This window comes from Abramis brama (genome assembly GCF_963993115.1).
Source record: "Abramis brama genome assembly, chromosome: 23".
Lineage (NCBI taxonomy): Eukaryota > Metazoa > Chordata > Actinopteri > Cypriniformes > Leuciscidae > Abramis > Abramis brama.
In genome coordinates this window covers 6,165,470-6,184,838 of record NC_139985.1, presented here as the reverse complement: position 1 = coordinate 6,184,838, position 19,369 = coordinate 6,165,470, and the positions used below count along the sequence as shown (strand labels likewise).

At 37.0% G+C, this 19,369-nt stretch overlaps 1 protein-coding gene across 9 annotated transcripts in view; it reads right to left on the bottom strand.

Moving 5' to 3' along the window:
* itpr1b (inositol 1,4,5-trisphosphate receptor, type 1b) overlaps positions 1–19,369 on the bottom strand; it is a 135,982-nt gene that overhangs the window by 62,209 nt on the left and 54,404 nt on the right. For 8 of the 9 annotated variants that reach the window (XM_084100479.1, XM_084100483.1, XM_084100477.1 and 5 more), the window contains 11 exons: positions 18,739–18,864; positions 17,346–17,546; positions 17,013–17,264; positions 15,889–16,014; positions 15,449–15,577; positions 11,569–11,689; positions 10,831–11,015; positions 8,278–8,426; positions 6,851–6,962; positions 5,767–5,802; positions 863–898 (listed from right to left, as the gene is read on the bottom strand). In XM_084100479.1, the coding sequence (XP_083956605.1) occupies positions 863–898; positions 5,767–5,802; positions 6,851–6,962; positions 8,278–8,426; positions 10,831–11,015; positions 11,569–11,689; positions 15,449–15,577; positions 15,889–16,014; positions 17,013–17,264; positions 17,346–17,546; positions 18,739–18,864 (1,473 nt within the window). The remainder of the gene's footprint in view (positions 1–862; positions 899–5,766; positions 5,803–6,850; positions 6,963–8,277; positions 8,427–10,830; positions 11,016–11,568; positions 11,690–15,448; positions 15,578–15,888; positions 16,015–17,012; positions 17,265–17,345; positions 17,547–18,738; positions 18,865–19,369) is intronic. The other variant, XM_084100485.1, reaches the window with a different exon arrangement.

Below are 19,369 nucleotides of genomic sequence, written 5' to 3'. Positions count from 1 at the left end.
GTCCTTGTCCTTGTGCAGTGTGAATAATAATTACTATTAAAATAATACTATTTTTGATGAATAATACCATTGATGATGTAATAATAACAATAATTGTATTAACGGTTTGATAACATGATTTGCAATGCTTCATGGGAGTTGAAGGTCAATATGGTCAGTTCTAACTTAAAATTTAAGAAGATCAGAGAAGACAAGAAGTACAGTAAAATGTGAAAGTATTGACTTGCAGTCATTCATAAGATATATAATAATAATAATAATCATTTATACTGATTGGAGGATCCTTCTTCAGAATATTTACAACCAAGTATTCGTTTAGTAAACACTTTTTGTAATTTAAAAATTAAATTAAAGAAGCACATATCATTGCTTTATCTCAGAGCTCATGGAACGCTTGTCTTGAAAAGTTCATGTGTTATCAGATAATTTCTCAATGGAGAAAATGAATGGGATTTTGACGTCCAAAACCCAAATGTTTCTCTCTAATCAGCAAGACCAAAAAGAGGTCAGCTTATCTCCAGACTGGGGGGAAAATATGTTGTGTGTGACAGCGTGGGTCTTTGTTTTCCCATTTGCATGGGCAGAGATGACTCAAAGAAGAGAGAGAGAGAGAGAGAGAGAGAGAGAGAAAGAGAGGCTATTGCAATGTAATGAGGCAAGGACATGGTATGAGACGATCAACTACTGTCTGCAACAATCCATTTTCCCACACCCCAGACCAAGGGTGGGGGGGTGGGGGGTGTGGGGCGAATAGAGAGAGAGAGAGGCTATTGCAATGCAATGAGGCAAGGACATGGTATGAGACGTTCAACTACTGTCTGCAACAACCCATATTCAGGGGGCGAATATGTGTTGGACACACCTCTGCTAGGACATCTGGTTCTGGTGGGGGTGCAAGCTAATGGAGATAAAAAGTCATGAGTTAGTTAATGCATATTAGCCTCTGGCATTGATAGAACGTGTCAACGCCTTTGACAAGCTAAAAAGTCGTCAACACGCCGTGCATCAGATTCAACCAGCCCGAGAGAATTCACTTTTCTACACTAAGCGTCTGCAGTTTGCGAAGGCTGCACATTCATCTATGCCAGCAGAGGGTTGTTTGACCTCGGCTGGTCAGCCTACGTGCCGGATTCTTATCAAAGGGGGTCATCTCAGCGGGAAGACTGAATTTGCACGAGCTAAATGTGCACACAAACACATTTTAACCGATAAAAGGCTTAAAAAGTTCAAGGTATCCAGACTGAATCTAATGCAGTTATGTAATGCGTTCTCAAGGCGTGACTTGGCAGAAATGAAAACATTACTCTGTTAAGTGTTACCAAGTTGGGAGTGGGGGGGAGATGTGTGTGTGTGTGTGGCTGATTTTAAAAACGGTATGTGCAACTTGTTTGGTCCTGTTACAACATTTAATCCACCTGGATTTGTGAATGTAAGTATTTCCACTATCCTTATTTTGCATTAGTATGACTAAAAAAATAAAAAAAATAAAAAGTTAAAGTCGTGCAAGAGCAAAAAGGAATGAGCAAATCAGGCAACATGCACGGCATGCAAACAGTTTTTTGTTCGACACGTCAGAGACAAACGGAGACTACGGTGAGCACCAGACTATCGACAACAAATAATCATTCCGATAACACACGAAATGCCGCTTGCTTTCATAAAAATGTGTTTGATCTAAATGGATGCAAATAGGAAATTGTGAGCACGTTAACAAAAAGGGAAAGAGGGGGGTTCTAAATTAGCAACAACTGTGACGCACGCGCATGTTTGTGTGAGTAATACTGCAACCAGTAAGGAATCTCCCTTTCTGCGACATCATTTTTCAGCTGGAAAATAATGTGGCTGCAAAACACAAGGTGTGAATGCGAAATGTCCCACTCTAGCCACCATAAAAGCACGCTTTCATCACATGCTATAAAAAACACTTTCTTGTGAATTTCCCCACAAGAAATCAATACAGCACATCCATCCATTTGCACATCCTTTCATCCATCCGGTCATAAAATCTAATTGGATTTGACGCAGACTTTTGAAAGAGATTTTCACTACTTTTTAGTGCAAGTCACAAGTTTGCGTGTCACAAGTGTGGGTACGAGACAGCTCGCACATTCACTGATGTCACAGCTTTATTATTTGCGGTGCATGTCAATGGCGAGAAGCTTCGCGGGCTCGTTTCAAACACCATCGGTATGCGGATGGGTTTGCAGACACACTTTGAAGCCTGACTGTCGTGACATGATCTCAACAGCTTGAATGTGTGATCTCAAAGCTTTGGCCAAATGACTGAAGACATCTGGCTTGGTGACCTAATTTAGGCATATCTACTAAGACGGAAACTAAACTGTGGCTGTTTCAGAAGAACAGAAGGGTGATGAGGGGGTTCAGGATGTTGTATGCCCACCCCTCGTGCCCACCGGATGGTCTATGGCACTGCCCGTGTCTCTTGGTAAACAGCCCGTCTCACTTTTATTGGCAATTACAGCAGAAGGTCACACATCAGTAAAGAGCCTGGATTCCAGGAAAAAAACGAGGGAAAAAAAAAGAAGGGCAGGTCTTATGTAACCTCTGGTTGAGAGCTGGCGGGAGTCCAGGAATCGTGCTGCACAAAGGAGAGGAAACTGGGACAGCGGCGCGCGCGGGGACGGATGTGTCCACAGCTCCCCCTGATGGACGGATGGAGGAGTGCAGAGGAGGAGCCACAGACTACAGGACACATGAGGACAACAGACACCGACTGACACACACACACTACTGGAACTTACTGATTCTACTGAATATGAGAGAGAGAGAGAGAGAGAGAGAGAGAGAGAGAGAGAGAGAGAGAGAGAGAGAGAGAAAGAAAGAAAGAAAGAAAGAAAGAAAGAAAGAAAGAAAGAAAGAAAGAAAGAAAGAAAGAAAGATTTATGGATCCTTCATAGTCCAGGTGAAGCACGCACACACACACACACACACACACACACACACACACACACACACACACACACTTTTCTCCATGCAAGTTACATAAGCTTCCCTGCTCAGCAGCACAGCCGCATCATCAACCTAAAGCATATTATCCTCCCCATCCCTCTTACTACTCACACACACACACACACACTCACACCAGCATGCACACACACACACGCAGACGCACACGCACTCACATACACATACACACACACATTCGCACAGCCGTGCCATATCCCAGAGCCTTGCACACTGTGATGGGAGGCACGTTTTCTTATGTAAGATAAAGATGAAGAGAGAGAGGAGTTGTATGTTATGTTAGTACAGGCCAAGGATGGTCTGTCAATACATGTGCAGGGAACACGTGTGTAAGACGTGTGAATGAGGGCTCAGACTCACACAACAGGTGTTTCCCCAGACAATTGAAAAGAGATTGTACCCTTGTGTGCGTATGTGTGTGTGTGTGCGTATATATATATATTTGTGTAAATACACGTGTGTGTGTGTGTGTGTGTGTTTTGGTTTTTACATTATACAAAATTATCCAACATTTTTTTTTTAAAAGTTGACCAATCTAGATTTCTGAATGAACACTATCATTCAAAAGTTTGGGGTCAGTAAGATTTTTAAATAACTTTTTTTCTATTTGAATATAATGTAATTTATTCCTCTGATAATAAAAAGCTCAATTATAACTCAACTCTTCAGTGTCACATGATCCACCAGAAATCATTCTAATATACTGATTTGATGCTCAAGAAACATTTCTTATTATTATCAATGTTGAAAACAGTTGTGCTGCTTTGATGTATTTTGATGTAAACCATGATTTTTTTCAGGATCCTTTAAATAGAAAGTTTAAAAGAACAACATTTATAAAGTTACAAAAAAATTATATTTGAAATAAATGTATTTACTGTCACTTTTGATTAATGTTTCAATGCTGAATAAAAGTATAAATAAATAAAAAAATCATCTTACTAACCCCAAAAGTTTGAATGGTAGGATATACATATATAAAGATGAACATATATTTACAATACTGTAACTGTGATAAATATTATTTTCTTTGGCATTCAGCGTGACCCGACAAATGCTGTCAATAACTTGTATCAAAAACTATAACTTTCCTATATGCCCTGGTCAGCAGCACTTCAGCCTTATCTTTTAGTAAGAACGTATAGAGAAGAAACACAGATTGCAGTTTTAAATATCTCAAGCTTTCTAAAATACAAAAACACCCATAAACACCCTTTACTGACCTTCTATACGTCTCCTGCTATACGATTAATAAAGGGGCTCTTATATAGTTATGAGACTCAAACAGACACACATATACACATTATAATAATCCTTTTCTTGTTCACCCATTCCACACAACAGCACGAATGTTCAAGAACATTCACACACGCCTTCCTGTTATGAGGAGACTGGGTCGCATTTCATCCCTGGAACTGATAGGAGAGCAGTGACTATAAATACAGACTTCAACTCAAACATGCAGATGCTCACTTTAAATTCGTATTTAAAGATACATTCCCACCGCTCAGATAAAAAGAGGTCAATGGAAAGCAACCGCAAAGACCAGTGTTATGCATAAACTATACTTACTGTAAGGAATTTGAGATTAACGTTTGAAAATCTCCCACTGATTTTGACATTGTTAGAAAATTCACCTTTGCATACTGGATTATGATTGGTTTGCTTTCTTGCATTTATTTGCATACTAAATTTGGATTGGTAACAAAGGTTGAGAAACATTAACTGCAACATGCTAATGTATATATCTATGTATGTCTGTTCATTAATAAGAATTTCAGATGGATGGATCCAATTCAGAAATAAAATTTTCGATATTGCGGCTTCAATTCTAACCCTTAAAAAAGCATTTACGCATATATGCACGGTAGTGATCCATTTGCATTTGTTTATTATTTATGCGTTTATTTTTGAGAACAGTTGACCGAAAATATGTGGCTGTAAAGCATTTTATTTATTCAGAATTAAAGCATTAAACCTAAACTTAACTAAAACTTACAATGCAAGCACTTACTATTTACTTCTAGAAATGCAAATATAATTATAAAATCATTTACACTTGATTCTATTTAGATTCATTTTATATCTATTTAGCTTCCAAACCTCAAAAAAAAATTTTTTATAAGCATTGAAGTTGCATTTATATGGTCCGTCAGATCAAGAAATCAGAAACTAATATAGAAAATCAGCTTCATGAGCCATGATTTCACTACTTACCTGCTTTGGCTACATTTTAGTTTCACTAGTTCATTAGTTTAATGTGTTTTTGGCCGGATTAAAACCAGTAAATGTGTTATTATAGCAAGATCTCGGGCACTACAATGACTTGTGAGTTTAAAGTGTAAAACACAGTGGTGATAAAAATGATATATCGAGACGTCCCTGTTAACCAGCTCCTGTTGTTGTGTCTCAGCAGTGAATGTAACAGGAACGTAAACTTGAATTAACGCTACACAGAGGAAGTGTGAACAAAAGTGGTGGTCTGATACACTCACACACAGTTTCACCAGCACACTATCTAAAACGAGGCCAGTGGTAAAGACATGCACACAAACACACACTGAAACTATCAGGTGAGGTTAACTGCACGCAACCTCAACACATGGACAGACTACAAAACGGCCGTATTGTGGTGAAGTCACGTTGACAAACACCAGCAAAAAAAAGCTCAAAGGAAAAGAGAACAAGCACTAAGTAGGACGACTACACCGGCGCGTGAGCGGGAAGCCCAACTAAACATAGCAAATAATAAACCCAAAAATAACAAATAAAAAAAACAACCTCAGCCACATCCAGCTCATCATCAAAGGCAATTAGCTGGAAGAGAAGAGCATACAGCAGAGTTAGTAGGAAGGAATCAGAGAACGCTCAGAGGACAGTGTTCGTTAGTGACATAACAAGATTATTGTGATTGTTATTTATTAGCATTAGCCTTGAAAGCATTAGTTGCTAATTACAAAAACGTACAGTATGATGTAAATTTGACCAAATCTTGCCATTTACAGTTAAAGACCGCATGAATTCATTTGATTGTGAGTGCAGTGCTTTTTTCTTTGGCATAGAAAATAAAACCAAAAATAATAAATAAAATAAAACCAAAAATAATAAAATAAAATAAAATAAAATAAAATAAAATAAAATAAAATAAAATAAAATAAAATAAAATAAAATAAAATAAAATAAAATAAAATTAAATTAAATTAAATTAAAAATTAAATAACCATGCAACAAACGTTTTAAAAAAAAAATACTTTTTAAACTGTTTACCTTTAAATTCTTACTGTTGGTTAATGGTTAACCAGTTAATTATGAGCATCCCTAGTCCAGAAATGAAATTAAAACCATAAAACTCTTATGGGGTCTTTAAAGCAGATGTTTGATTTAGCCAAAATTACCATTATAATAAAATATGTTCAAATATGGTAGTGAGGTTAATTGGGTGTTAATTAATTTAGTGTTAGCAAAATACTAGAAATGGACAGAGGTTTTTATATTTGGATGAAACCCACATTAGTCAAATCAGCATGTTTATAAAGTGTTAGAAGGACATGAACAGATGCATGCGTGTGTTTGTGTGCGATTACACATATATATATATATTACACATATATATAAGTATATAAGCTAGTAAAAACAGCATGTCAGATGTGTAACATGGCCTTTGAACTTGATTTTTGGCAGTACTGTGGGAAGACCCGTGAGGCCTGTTTGGGGATTTTTATGGGTAATATGGACAAAATATACAGGAGCACACGCCAAGGGATTCTTGAAATTTGTGTCAAGATGTATAATAGTTCTGTAGAAGAAGGTTTGTGTAAGTGGAAAGATATTTTTTTAATGCAACTACAGTGTGTGTGTGTGTTACCTTATCCCCATAGCCGCGGTCTTTAGTCATCATTTCTCGAAGCGTCTGCAGAACTTTTATACACAAACGCTCCTCGTTTTCCTCTAAAAGCTGTTTAGTGTGTTTTATCAGTCTGAAAGAGGAAAAACACAAAGTTTGTATTAATAATGATAACATCTTCAAGGCATGATTCAGGATCTACTGTATATGCTTTCATTGTAGGGATGCATGATATATCACCCTTTCAAAATAAAATAAAATAAAATAAAATAAAATAAAATAAAATAAAATAAAATAAAATAAAATAAAATAAAATAAAATAAAATAAAATAAAATAAAATAAAATAAAATAAAATAAAATAAAATAAAATAAAATAAAATTAGTGCTGGTAAAATATAAGAAATGGAGATCTGCTAAAAAATTACATTTATCACTTAGCATCTACAATAATGCAATTTATTTTAATATTGGCCTTAAAATGAAAATTATAAATAAATAAAAAAAATATTCTCCTTGTAATGCATATTCTTTAAACTGCTTCAGATAAAACCACCTGCTAAATGACTAAACTTCACAATCTCAACACCAACCTTAAATCAAACTAAATAACACTGACTTGAACTGAAGGGAAAAAAATCAAGTGAAACCAAATTGATCTGAGCTGTTGATAGACTGCCATTTTGCTCCAGCAGACATTACATTGTAAAGTAACTCCATTCCATGAATCAGATAATCCTACAGCTCAGGATTACTCCGACAGGAGCATAAACACACAGGTAATCCCATTTGTAGCTCTCGCAGAAAGAGGAGCATCTCACAGCACGAGGACACACACTGACGACAGGTGAAGGACAGTAAGCACTAGTGTGTGACTGCATAATGCAGCCCATGTGTGGAAGAAACAATGATTCATTTCTCATACGCCGAGGCATGAGGTTTAATTATACGACTATGAATGCACTAGCTCTAATATAATTTGTTTTTGCCCAATTTAGAGAAGGAAATCACACTATTATATATGCGCAACTTTTATGCTCAACAAGTAATTTATACCTGTGAAGGCAAAGCTGAATATTCAGCCGCCATTACTCCAGTCTTCAGTGTCTCCACTGGTAAATGTCACCAATAAAATACACATATTTCATTCAAAACTTAAGGTATTGATAGTTTGACTTCTATTCAATATTTGTATGTGCTATGTATTGTGTATGGTTATTAGAGCATTGTGATGTTATCTTCAACCATGCTATGGTCAATCTCGCTAGGTCTGTATAACTGAATTATATTTGTGATTCCAACATCATGAAACAAAATATTGGGGGAAAAGGTGTTTCAAATCATCCTTCCTGTATGTTTTATGTCAGCCAGTTAACCTGATTCACAGATATCACTGGCTCATTACATAAAAAGGCAGTTTTTTATGGTTTAATTGGAAAAGGAAACGCACTTGGAGATGAAGCCTCCGCTCTCGCACTTCCGCCGGGCATCAGTGTTCTCAGGGAAGAGCAGCTCGGGACGGTGAAGTACATCCACCAACACCGAGAGCTCGGCTTGAACCAGGGGCCGCAGTCGATCCTCCAGAGCAGACACTATGTCCTGACAAACACAGTCACAAATTCAGTTATTTTAATCATGTGCAACTAAAGCCCTTCACAGTGACAGTATAATATTATACAGTGGATCACAGAGTATGTAAAGGATGATAAAGGTAACTAGAGTGATAACTATATTAGCTTCCAAACCAGCTGACGATATTGTTCTATTTATTAAAAGTGCGCCCTGCAGTTTCATCTCTTTAAAGCAGGGTGGATTCTGATTGACTGTCAATGTGTTTATCATTCATCACCAGCTGAAAAAAAATCATTCTGAAAGTGATTCCAAAGATATCGTTCCTCTGTGCCATTATCGTTATAGATGTGGTGTAGACTGCTGTTATTTTACATTTAGAACTATATCTTTATGGCTATCGTCTTTGGTGTGAAATGATGTTAAGTGACACTTGCTAAGCACCAAATGGGAATAAAATGATGAGTACATTGATGAGTACATAAAGCGTCTGACAACTTTATATTAGTAACTAAAACCTCAAAAAGGTTTTTTTATGCACCATAACTTCATGTGGCAACACATATTTTTGTGCCATATATACTTTTCAGAGAGAAACTGGCTTATTTCACGTACACTACCATTTAAAAGTTTGAAAAATATTTTTGAAAGAAAAAACTTGCTCATCACCAAGGTTGCATTTATTTGATCAAAAATATGTTTAAATGCAGTAATATTGTGAAATTGATTTCTATTTTCATATTTATTCCTGTGATGGCAAAAAACTCCTGTCAGGATTTACTACAGTGAAAAATGAGCGCTGAAAAGGCGTGGACAGGGTTATTTTAGCGGCTGACCTTATTGCATTTGCATTTGTAGTAGTTTCCCTTTCATGTCTTGTATGTCTTCTTGTATGGCACTAACAGGTGTGGTAAAAAAACATTTTTGGACTCAGTCCACACATATTCGGAGCACCGAGGCTGAATCCAGCGGCCCTGAGGCACATCGCACAGACGTGAGCTGTGCAAACGTGTCTGAATACTCGCCAACTCACTCCGCAGCTGCACAGGGGTGGAGACAGACGTGATGAAGCCATGGTTTACCGCAACTCGCTCACACACCCCCGCCCCCCTCCCCCGGCTGGATGACACCCTTCCACTGACCTCTATCCCCTTCATCTGAGAGGAGTATGAAAGCAGTATTTTAAAACAAGAGGAAATGCATGTTTCTAACCACAACACAACCTTCTGATGACAAAGTGTCTTTCTTTGGTATTTCAGCACACACATATGTTGCACCTTTTAAAGAAAACTGTTCTTCCTCTGTTAAACACGACAGCAAGGACTTCTTGATACCACTGGAAACTTATCAGCATGTTGCTGTATATATCTGCTGAAATGGGTCATTATCATGAGGATGTTGTTTTTGGCCTTTTCTTACCCCTGCACTTCCAAATTACTGCTGTATTATGCACATTTTTTGAAATCATTATGTTTAATTACTAAAATAATTCAAAATAAAAGCTAGCATTTGTATACATTTCAGAATTTTAGTTAACATATTTAATCTGTTATTAAAAAAGATTTGAAGTAGTGTCTCCAGGCTTTAAACCATTCCATAAATAAAACTGCACTATAAGTCCACTCACTTTGAATCATGTATGCTTAATAATAAATGAAATGCTAATTAAAAAGTGGATATATAAACATAAAATTCTAATATAAAATATAATGTATGAAAGAGTACGAAATTTTGTACGAAAGTAGTATAATTCTATATAAAATATCAGAATGAACGATTAAATCTTTCTAAGTAGTACCTAGTAATGACCTTAAGCACAAAGCAGCATAAAATTGCACATACATTATCAAATCAAGTTTTTTTTATATATATATACAGACTTACAGAATTAAACTGTCAACCCTGTTTCTGTTCATTTCTGAAGGTATACTTATTTTTTTTTACTTATCTATTGCTTCGCAATTCGATTTATTTTCATACTATTTGTCTCATAGAAAGTTTACATTCTACAGAAAAGATCTTATCAAACTGGACAAGGCACTTATTGTTGTTATACGTGTATGTGCTGGGATCTTGAATCAGTGCCAAAAACCAACCATTTGTTCAACCAGACTAAATTTCCCAGGACCCACACCTCATCCTGACTCAACTTCCCCAATAACAATGCACGTGAATTCCTGGAATGAGTTTCCCGTTTCCCCACCTCTTCAAATTCCATTTTGCAATGCATCTGGAATATAATAAGTGAGGTAGTTGTACTGTATGCCTGATTGACTGACCAACCAACCAAGTGTATGACCAAACAATGATTTGCAACAATTATTGTTATTGCAACAGCTATTTTTAAGTTTGTCTCAATGAAAGCAATTTTGACGCAATATTTAATACAAAAATATTACGCCGACTTCCTCATCAGCTGAGATCCCGCCCTCACCTGCAGCCTCTCGATGATGTTCCTGTAATCTTTGGAAGTCGTGAGCGTCGAGTCCCTTCTGGATGCGTTGCGAGCGGACATCCTCCAATTGAGGATGGTCTTCTGCACCACATTGTTGGACTTCACAAACAGGTTGTTCACCTGGCTGTCCAAATCCACCGGGATGGCGATCGCTCTGCTCTTGGCTAAATGAGACAGTTGAAAAAACAACTATTAAATGCACACTTCATGAATGATAAAATCATTTCCTTAACGGGCAGTCACACTACACCTTTTGTTCCATTGACTACCATTCATACGCATACGAATGCTAAAGACTGGAAACGCATTTCGGTGCATTCCAAAGTTCAAGTTTGGTGAACTCTGACTTGCGAATTCGTATCACGTAAAGACGTGTGACCAATAGGAGATCGATAAGCCATGGGTTGACCTCTTGGCTGAATAAAAGAACGTACATTTTTTCCAGTAAAGTAGAGTAGATTGTATATTTTTACTTTTTGGATTTATTATTATTTGGTTCATAAAAAAGGCGGCGCAGAGTGTGACGTCATATCACAACCGTTGCAGTGTCTGTAGAAAAATTGCGTGTGACCGCAGCTTTATGCTTCAGTCAGGTTTTTATTTGAAATGAATGGAATGAATTTTATTTGGATGAATGGAAAGATGGATGGGAATGATGTTATCCTTTAAAGCTTTTAAATTTATGGAAAATTGGAATGGTCATGGTCAAATACTTACCCACATCAGACAGAACCTTAATGCAGCTCTCCACTGAGGCTTTCTGAGCAGGAACCAGCCAGTTACAGTGGTAAACTCTGAAAACCCCCTGCAGGAGCTGCACAAACACAGGCTGCCGGGTCTGGAGAAGGAGAAAGAAAACAAAACACGAGAGGAAAGGAGAAAGAGAGATTGTAAAATGACTGGGGAAGAGAAATAACAAATTAATAATAATGGTGAACTTGAGAGAGGAAACTTCTCTGACAAGTGAACAAAACATCTCTACAGAAACCTTTTGGTTCTTAATATGTTGAAATAAAGCAGTAAAGTGGTCCATTTATATGAATGTTCCAGGTTCAATACAAAAGCTCTATCGACAGCATTGGACAATAATTTTGACTCAAATGTCAATGGGTCAAGGCATTCTAGAGGGTTTTAAATGTTGGTTAAAGCACGTACTGTACATGAATTATTCCATAACAGATGTGTATATTTGAGCTTTATACTATAGTTAATGGACTATTTAATTTGGTTAAATGTTACCAACATAATTCCTGTGACTAGAGTTTGCTGCATGTAAACAGCCCATTTCTGATAACTGGTTTCCAGATATCCACTACCATTCAAAGAAATTAAAGGTAGGGTAGGCAATTTCAGAAAAGCTAGCAATAGCGAGCTAGCTTTTAAAATGGCGTTAAATTACCTAACGTCTCACAGCACGTAACATTACAATAATACTGAACAGAAACCGCTTACAGAGCTCTTACTTGTACTGCCAGACGGCTGCAGGTTCATTTCGGCGTTGATAGTGTTGACACAAAAACGCCAAAATCAGAGTCCGAGGAAATGAACAGCTCCGGGTAGAACGTCGGGGGTTGTCATCTTGTAATTGCGGTTACGACATGACGTGAATGCAGCATACGCTCATTGTTTTGGTTCAGGAGGAACTATAAAAAGCGGCTGCTGTTTGTTTACGGTGTTCGGTGACTGTCTGTCTACAACTCTTACAGAACGCGCTGATGACGTGCGATGTCTGCGTGAGCAGGTGCGCGTAAACAGGGAGGTATGGAAATGCATATGTTGACAGGCAGGCAGAACATCGTATCACTGCATCCGGACTGAATTCAATGATTGGACGAACATTTCTTGGTCGTGAGACTTCCACAGAAGATAAAAAAAAATTATATTTAGACAACTTCTATTATTGATTGCTATCAGGATGTGGAGAGTTTCAACCAGTATAACAAAAAATGTTTATAAAACAATTGCCTACCCTACCTTTAATACATTTATTCAGCAAAGATGCTTCAAACTGATCAAGTGATAACAAAGACTCCTATTTCAAATAAAAGCAGTTCTTTTTATCCTTTTTTTTCCATCAAATAATTCTTAAACAAAAATAAACAAAAAAAAATCAATTTCCACAAAAAAAAAAAAATCTCTTTTCAGAAATGTTACTTGAGCACCAAATCAGAAATCATATTAGAATGATTTTTGAAGCATCATGTGACTGAAGACTGGAGTAATGAGGCTGAAAATTCAGCTTTGCATCACAAGAATAAAATACATTTTTAAATGTATTTAAATAGAAAACAGTAATTTTAAATTGTAATAATATTTCACAATATTACCGTTTTTACTGTATTTTTGATCAAAATAAATGCAGCCTTGGTGAGCAGAAAAGACTTTTAAAAAAAATACAGTTAAGACATTTTATTAAAAAAAAAACATTTTATTAAAAAAAAAAAAAATCTTACCAACCCCAAACGTTTTAACAGTAGTGTATACGGTCAAAAAAGGAGTTAAACAAATGAGACAAAAAAACGTAAGTGGCTTAGTTAGTATAATTACTGCACATGTGGAAACACTGAGGGACGGCTTCTGTGGACATCCTCAGCATGTTACAGATGCTATCGATAGATCTTAACTTGCATTGTACCTGGCATATTCTTAAAGACAATCTAAAAAATAAAATAAAAAATGTCTACATTTGGTCATATTTCTACAAATGTTATTGTAGATAAAGGTTAAAAGGTTAACAATTTATGATGCATTAACACCTCAAGTGACATAAACTATTTACCAACACGTCTTACCACCAACACAACGTTTGAGAACGCAACACCACTCACAAGTAAAAATGTGTAAAGCTAAGAGGAAGGATGACAAGTTTACCACGCTACATTTGTGAGACGGGCACAAACACTTTCTAGACAACTAGTCTAATATGCCCAAGGGTTAAATTGTGAATTTTTAAAGAAAAAGAACACATCATTGTGATCTAGTTTCCACTGAAAAAGGCCTACTAGACAAGAGACTAACCAAAACTACGTCACCACATTCCATATGCAACCACTGTGAAGTCATTACAAAGTGGTACCTCAGTTATTTTGCCTAAAATGGAAGCCTGCCATAACAAAGAGAGATGGAAGAGATCAGAGATGGAGGCTGTTATGAAGCAACACTTTCAGGAAAGATTGAATGGGGTTTAGGGTCTAACACGTGACATGGTATTAGGAGGTACTTCCTAATTTACTACGGCAGACTAAAGTCATTTTTTTTCTTTCTTTTTTTTGAACAGTCTGGATCTGGATTGGTCAAACTAACCTAAAGTTTTGATGGTAGTTTAAAGTGTAAATATAAAATATATTTATTTACAATATCTAAAAATATGATACTTTTAAATCAGTGGCAATCACAACTAATATTAAAAATACATGAGAATCAACACATTTCCACCCCAGTTCTTGTTACTCATATACATTATTGTATTAAAGTAATGTCAAAATAAATTATATATTCTGTAATTTAAATAGCATTTAAACATCATAGTAGTATTTACTGTAAAATTGAGAATAATGTAATGTCACATTACAGTAAAAAAGTATTTACTGTTGATTTTACTGTTTGTTTACAGGTAAAAATGTCATGCATAAAAGGCAGAGATAATTTGTTACATTATACTCAATTTTACGGTAAACAAATAGAGAACTGGCTTCATCACGTTGTCTAAAACCAAGAAAGACTGCTTTGAAAATAATGGTACGGTACAATGTCATTTTTGATACAAGATACTATTACAGTTTTTATTAATATTTTTACAGTTTTAGAAATTTAGCCATTTTTATTAGTTTATTTTTTTTTCAGTTCTAGTTTTAGTTATATTCAGTTTAGTTTTGTTTTTTCATATTTTATTTTATTTCAGTTAACATTTATTTTATTTCAAATTTATTTCATTTTAGTTATATTATTAGTTATGTTATTTAGTTTCAAATAATATCCCTGGTCGGTTCAGTACCGACAAATATAGTCATTTTATCCGTGCACATAGATGATTTCATTACTACTGAAAAGTCAGACGTGCTACATGGAAAGACGGTTAATTTTGGCTGCACTGTATTATTAAAACTACCAACATGTGTCTGCAGGCAAGACTGGCCCTAGTTTCTCACGTTGCGAAATGGAGATGTGGGAAGTCTGGGTGTGCTGATGTGCAAGACCTATGAGAGAAGAGAGTTCTTGGTAAGCTCTGGTCAGTGCGTCAGTCACCAGTGGTAAGGCCGATTCTCTAGAAACCCACGAGTGTGACGAAACCGCCTGAATTTCTACAAATCCTAGGGGCACCGGCGGGTTAGGGCTAGATTAGAGGAGGGGCTTTACAGATACTCACATACATATGAAGTGCCACCTAAGCCAGGAAGGTGTGAAGAGGGGTAAGATATTATCTGGAGGGGTTATTTTCCATTTATGAAAGATAACAGTATATTTACTTCAAAGAAATCAAACCATTTCAGATAAGATGCAAATGGTGGTAAACCAAAATGAACTGAAACTAGAAGCATCATATACTAAACATTTGTACATATATGAGGAGTATATACTGATTTATTGGGGTCATTACCTGTAAACTAGTGCTCTGGTCGGAGAAAGGCGAGCTGAAAAATGTAGTCACAATACTCATCACGGTTTCAGTCACGTAGCTTTCTAACGTGGTGTCGGCATGTTTGCGGTCGCTTGTATTGTTGCAGACCTGGATGCAAAACAACCATAAAGAATAGACAGAATTATTGTGGGCTTGAGTCATTTGCTTCAGTAAGCACAGTCAGAACATACACTGATTCACTCCTTTTTTTATGCGCCAAAAAGGAGATGCAGATGTTTAGCAATCATAAAAATAAAACGCAAATCATACCACAAATAATGAATCACTCCTACTCTACTCGCACAGACAATTAAACAGTGTAGCGGAACACTAGCTAGCAAGAGATTGGTACTTTTTGGTACTTTACACCAGAACAATTCATTGGGGTTTAAAAAAAACCCCAAAACGGCTTCCATTACCCTGCATATGTCGACCAGAAAGTTCTCAAAGAGCTTCCACATGTGGTTGCTGGTGTAGATCTCCTTCATTTCGACCTCTGTGTCCACGTAGCAGTGGTTCAGGAAGTTTATATATGCAATTTTTACCTAAGAAAGGACAAAGAGTATACACGCAACTTAATTTTGCAACAAATGATATCAAAGCAAGTCACATTCTGGGGCTGCTTGACCTGGAGAGATGAGATCATTTAGGCCATTGGTTTTAGAGCAGGGTTCCGGGGCCCACTATGGGGCCTTAGCAAACTTAGCAAACTCCAAAAGGGGCCACCGAATTACTTAAAATGAATTTGTGGTGAGCATAAGACACTTACTGATTCCAAACTTTTAAATAGGTACTGTAGTGTTAATATAAAAAAAGTACAAAAATATGTGCTTTTTTTTCCCAAATCAGTGGCAATCACTAATATGTTTATGTATGTATTTATGTTCATTTTAATATCACCTAGTTTGCATGTCTCTGAAAATATATTTATGAATTCCTTAGAAAGAAAAAAGAAGAACTGTACCAAATTAAATCATGCTTTCACTTCCTGAGTAGTTTTTGGTTAATGCATTTTCTGAGAAATGACTGTCTGGTTCATGTCCATTTTACCCCTAATAAAGGCCATTGGGACATTAACAAAAAAATCATGAGATTCAATCACATCTGTTTTATGCATTAAAAAAATTCATAAAAAATAATTAATTGTTTGTTGGTTTTATGTATTAAAAAAAGGGTGTTATATGTGTGTGACACAATTATGTGATTAAACTTCTTTTAACTTCTGGAATCACAACATTACTTGTGGTTGATTAACTCAATATATCTCCTAGTATGTGTTAGTAAAATAGTTTAAAAACAGATTTTGATTACTGTGTTGAAAGCTCTGCCAAACTTTGGACTTGTCTTGGACCTACTGCAGCTTATTCTAGCCAATAATCACCCACTTAGACAAGAAGAGTCCATCTGACCAACATGTAAAGCGACCGTTCACGGTTTGAGTTGTTTCTATGTGCCATTTAGGGGATGGTAAACAGATGCTACCACAATAAAATGTTGAGGAACAACATTCAAACTATGCGGCATTAAGCTGTAGACCACCAACCTCAGGGATGCAGTCTTTGTGCGTGACCACACGGACAATATCATCCAACGGCAGCAAGGAGTTGCACTTGATCTCGGTGTAGACGTTTTTGCCCTCCGTGCAGACGGCCAGCAGCTCCACCAGGTGGATGTGGTACATGAGCGGGCTATTTTCATCCATTCGTTCACGCTCCGAACGCATCATCTGGACCAGAGTCTGAAAGGAGGCCCGGTCATTATAAAACACCAAGACATCCTCCCCAGAGTTCACCAACTGCAGAAAAAGGGAGATTTAACATTAAATCACAGGAATAATTAGAAAAATTGAAATTATTTCATCATGTCAGCCACCCACCTCGGCCATTACAATATCCTGGCATTTCTTGATGAACTTGTTCTCTGCCTTGACGATGGTCTGCAGGAACTTCAGGTACTGCACGTGCCTGCCGTGGGACTCTATGCAGTGGACGAAGTGCTGCACGACCCGCTCGTTCATCTCACTGCACAGCTGAAAGTTGTTCATGAATATGTGCTGCATCGTGATGGCCTCCAGGATCTACAGAAGATACAATCAGATATATGCAGATGAAATAACAATTTAAAAACAAACACTGTGGCGACGTCCTGCTTGTTCAAGAACCCCAGAAAAAAGGACCTTCATTCGAATTGAGCAAATAGTAGTGTGTGTGGTGCTGAAACACCCCATTTTCAAAGATTATGGTTTTCAATTTGGACAGGACAAACTGACTTTATGACATTATGACCAGTAACAGGCAAAGCGAATATTGTTGATCATTGCCATGGCCTCCAAATTCCCCAGATCTCAATCCACTTGAGCAACTGTGGGATGTGCTGGACCGACAAGTTCGATCCACGGCGGCTCGACCTCACAACCTACAGGACTTGAAGGATCTGCTGCTAACACCTTGGCCTAATGGTTATGGAGTCAGACTGGTAACCCGAAGGTTGCTGGTTCGATTCTCAATAGCGGCAGGAAATAACTGAGGTGCCCTTGAGCAAGGCACCTAACCCCCAATCGCTCCCCGGGCGCCACAGTAAAAATGGCTGCCCACTACTCCAGGTGTGTGTGCCCACGGTTTGCAGTATGTGTGTTCAATACTCACTACTCCTTATGTGTGTGCACTAACTTGGATGGGTTAAATGCAGAGGACAAATTCTGAGTATGGGTTTCCAGTACCATACTTGGCCTTCACATGTCACTTTCACTTTCAGATACCACAGGACACCTTCACGCTGTTTTGGCAGCATGCATAGGACCAAAGGCATATTAGGCAGGTGGTCATAATGTTTTGGCTCATATTTAAAATATATACTTCACTGTAATGGTTTTTATTTATCAAATCTGCTATTCAAGTTGACAAACCTCTGTCCAATTACTAATTTCGCAGTGAAAAATGGCAGAAAACACTGTGTGAACAAAATGTAAAGAACATCAATTCACAATAAGGAGTTTGACATTCAACATCACAAAATATTTTCATTTCATGAGCCTAACAACACCCAAACAGTGCAATTAACACATCGTAACATTCAAATCCAGCACAAATATGACCATAATTAGTCATGATGAACTATGAATCATCGTCATGTTGCTCTAAAATTTGTTTGAGATGTAGCAATATGGAAACTGAGAACCTCCGTCATTCTCACCAGCCCCCAGCCGACACTCATCCAGAGTGATGAAGCACAATAGCTTCCCTGATGTGTGTCTGAGATGAAGAGCTCACCCCAGGATTGAGGAACAGGTTGATGTGTTTGTGGAGGAGGGCCTGGTTCTGCTGGTTTCCTGCGCAGAAGTTCTGAAGAAACTCGTGAGCCAGTTTCATGATCTCTTGCATTCGGACGTCCTCGCCCTGGAAAAACGAACATCTCTGTTCATTAACACACTTTTTTTTCTTTTTTCTTTTTTTTTTGAAGTAGGGAAAAATGTTCATCATTTTAAAGTAAATAAGAGACCAAAAAAAATAATTTATTGTAATTAAATAAAACATGACTAGAATAGAATGCCTTCACAATAATTAATAAAGTATTAACTTGTCATTCCATTAGTGAGTCTGATTCATTTCAGTTTATTTCAGATAATAACTGCTCTGACTGAATCATAAGTATTTTTTTATTCACTAAAAAGAAAAGGCTCATAGGAGTCTTTCTTTCTTTCAAGGAATGGACTAAACTAGATGTGTTGCATGTTTCTGTTCAAAGTCCCTTTCAAGGAAACTGCATGTTTTTGATTCAGTCGAAAGATTCTGAATTTTAAGAGTCATTTATTCATGAATCGAAAGACAATGGTTGCGTTGCATGTTTTTGATTCACACAAAAAAAAACCCAGATCATAAGAGTCATTCATTCAGGAATGTA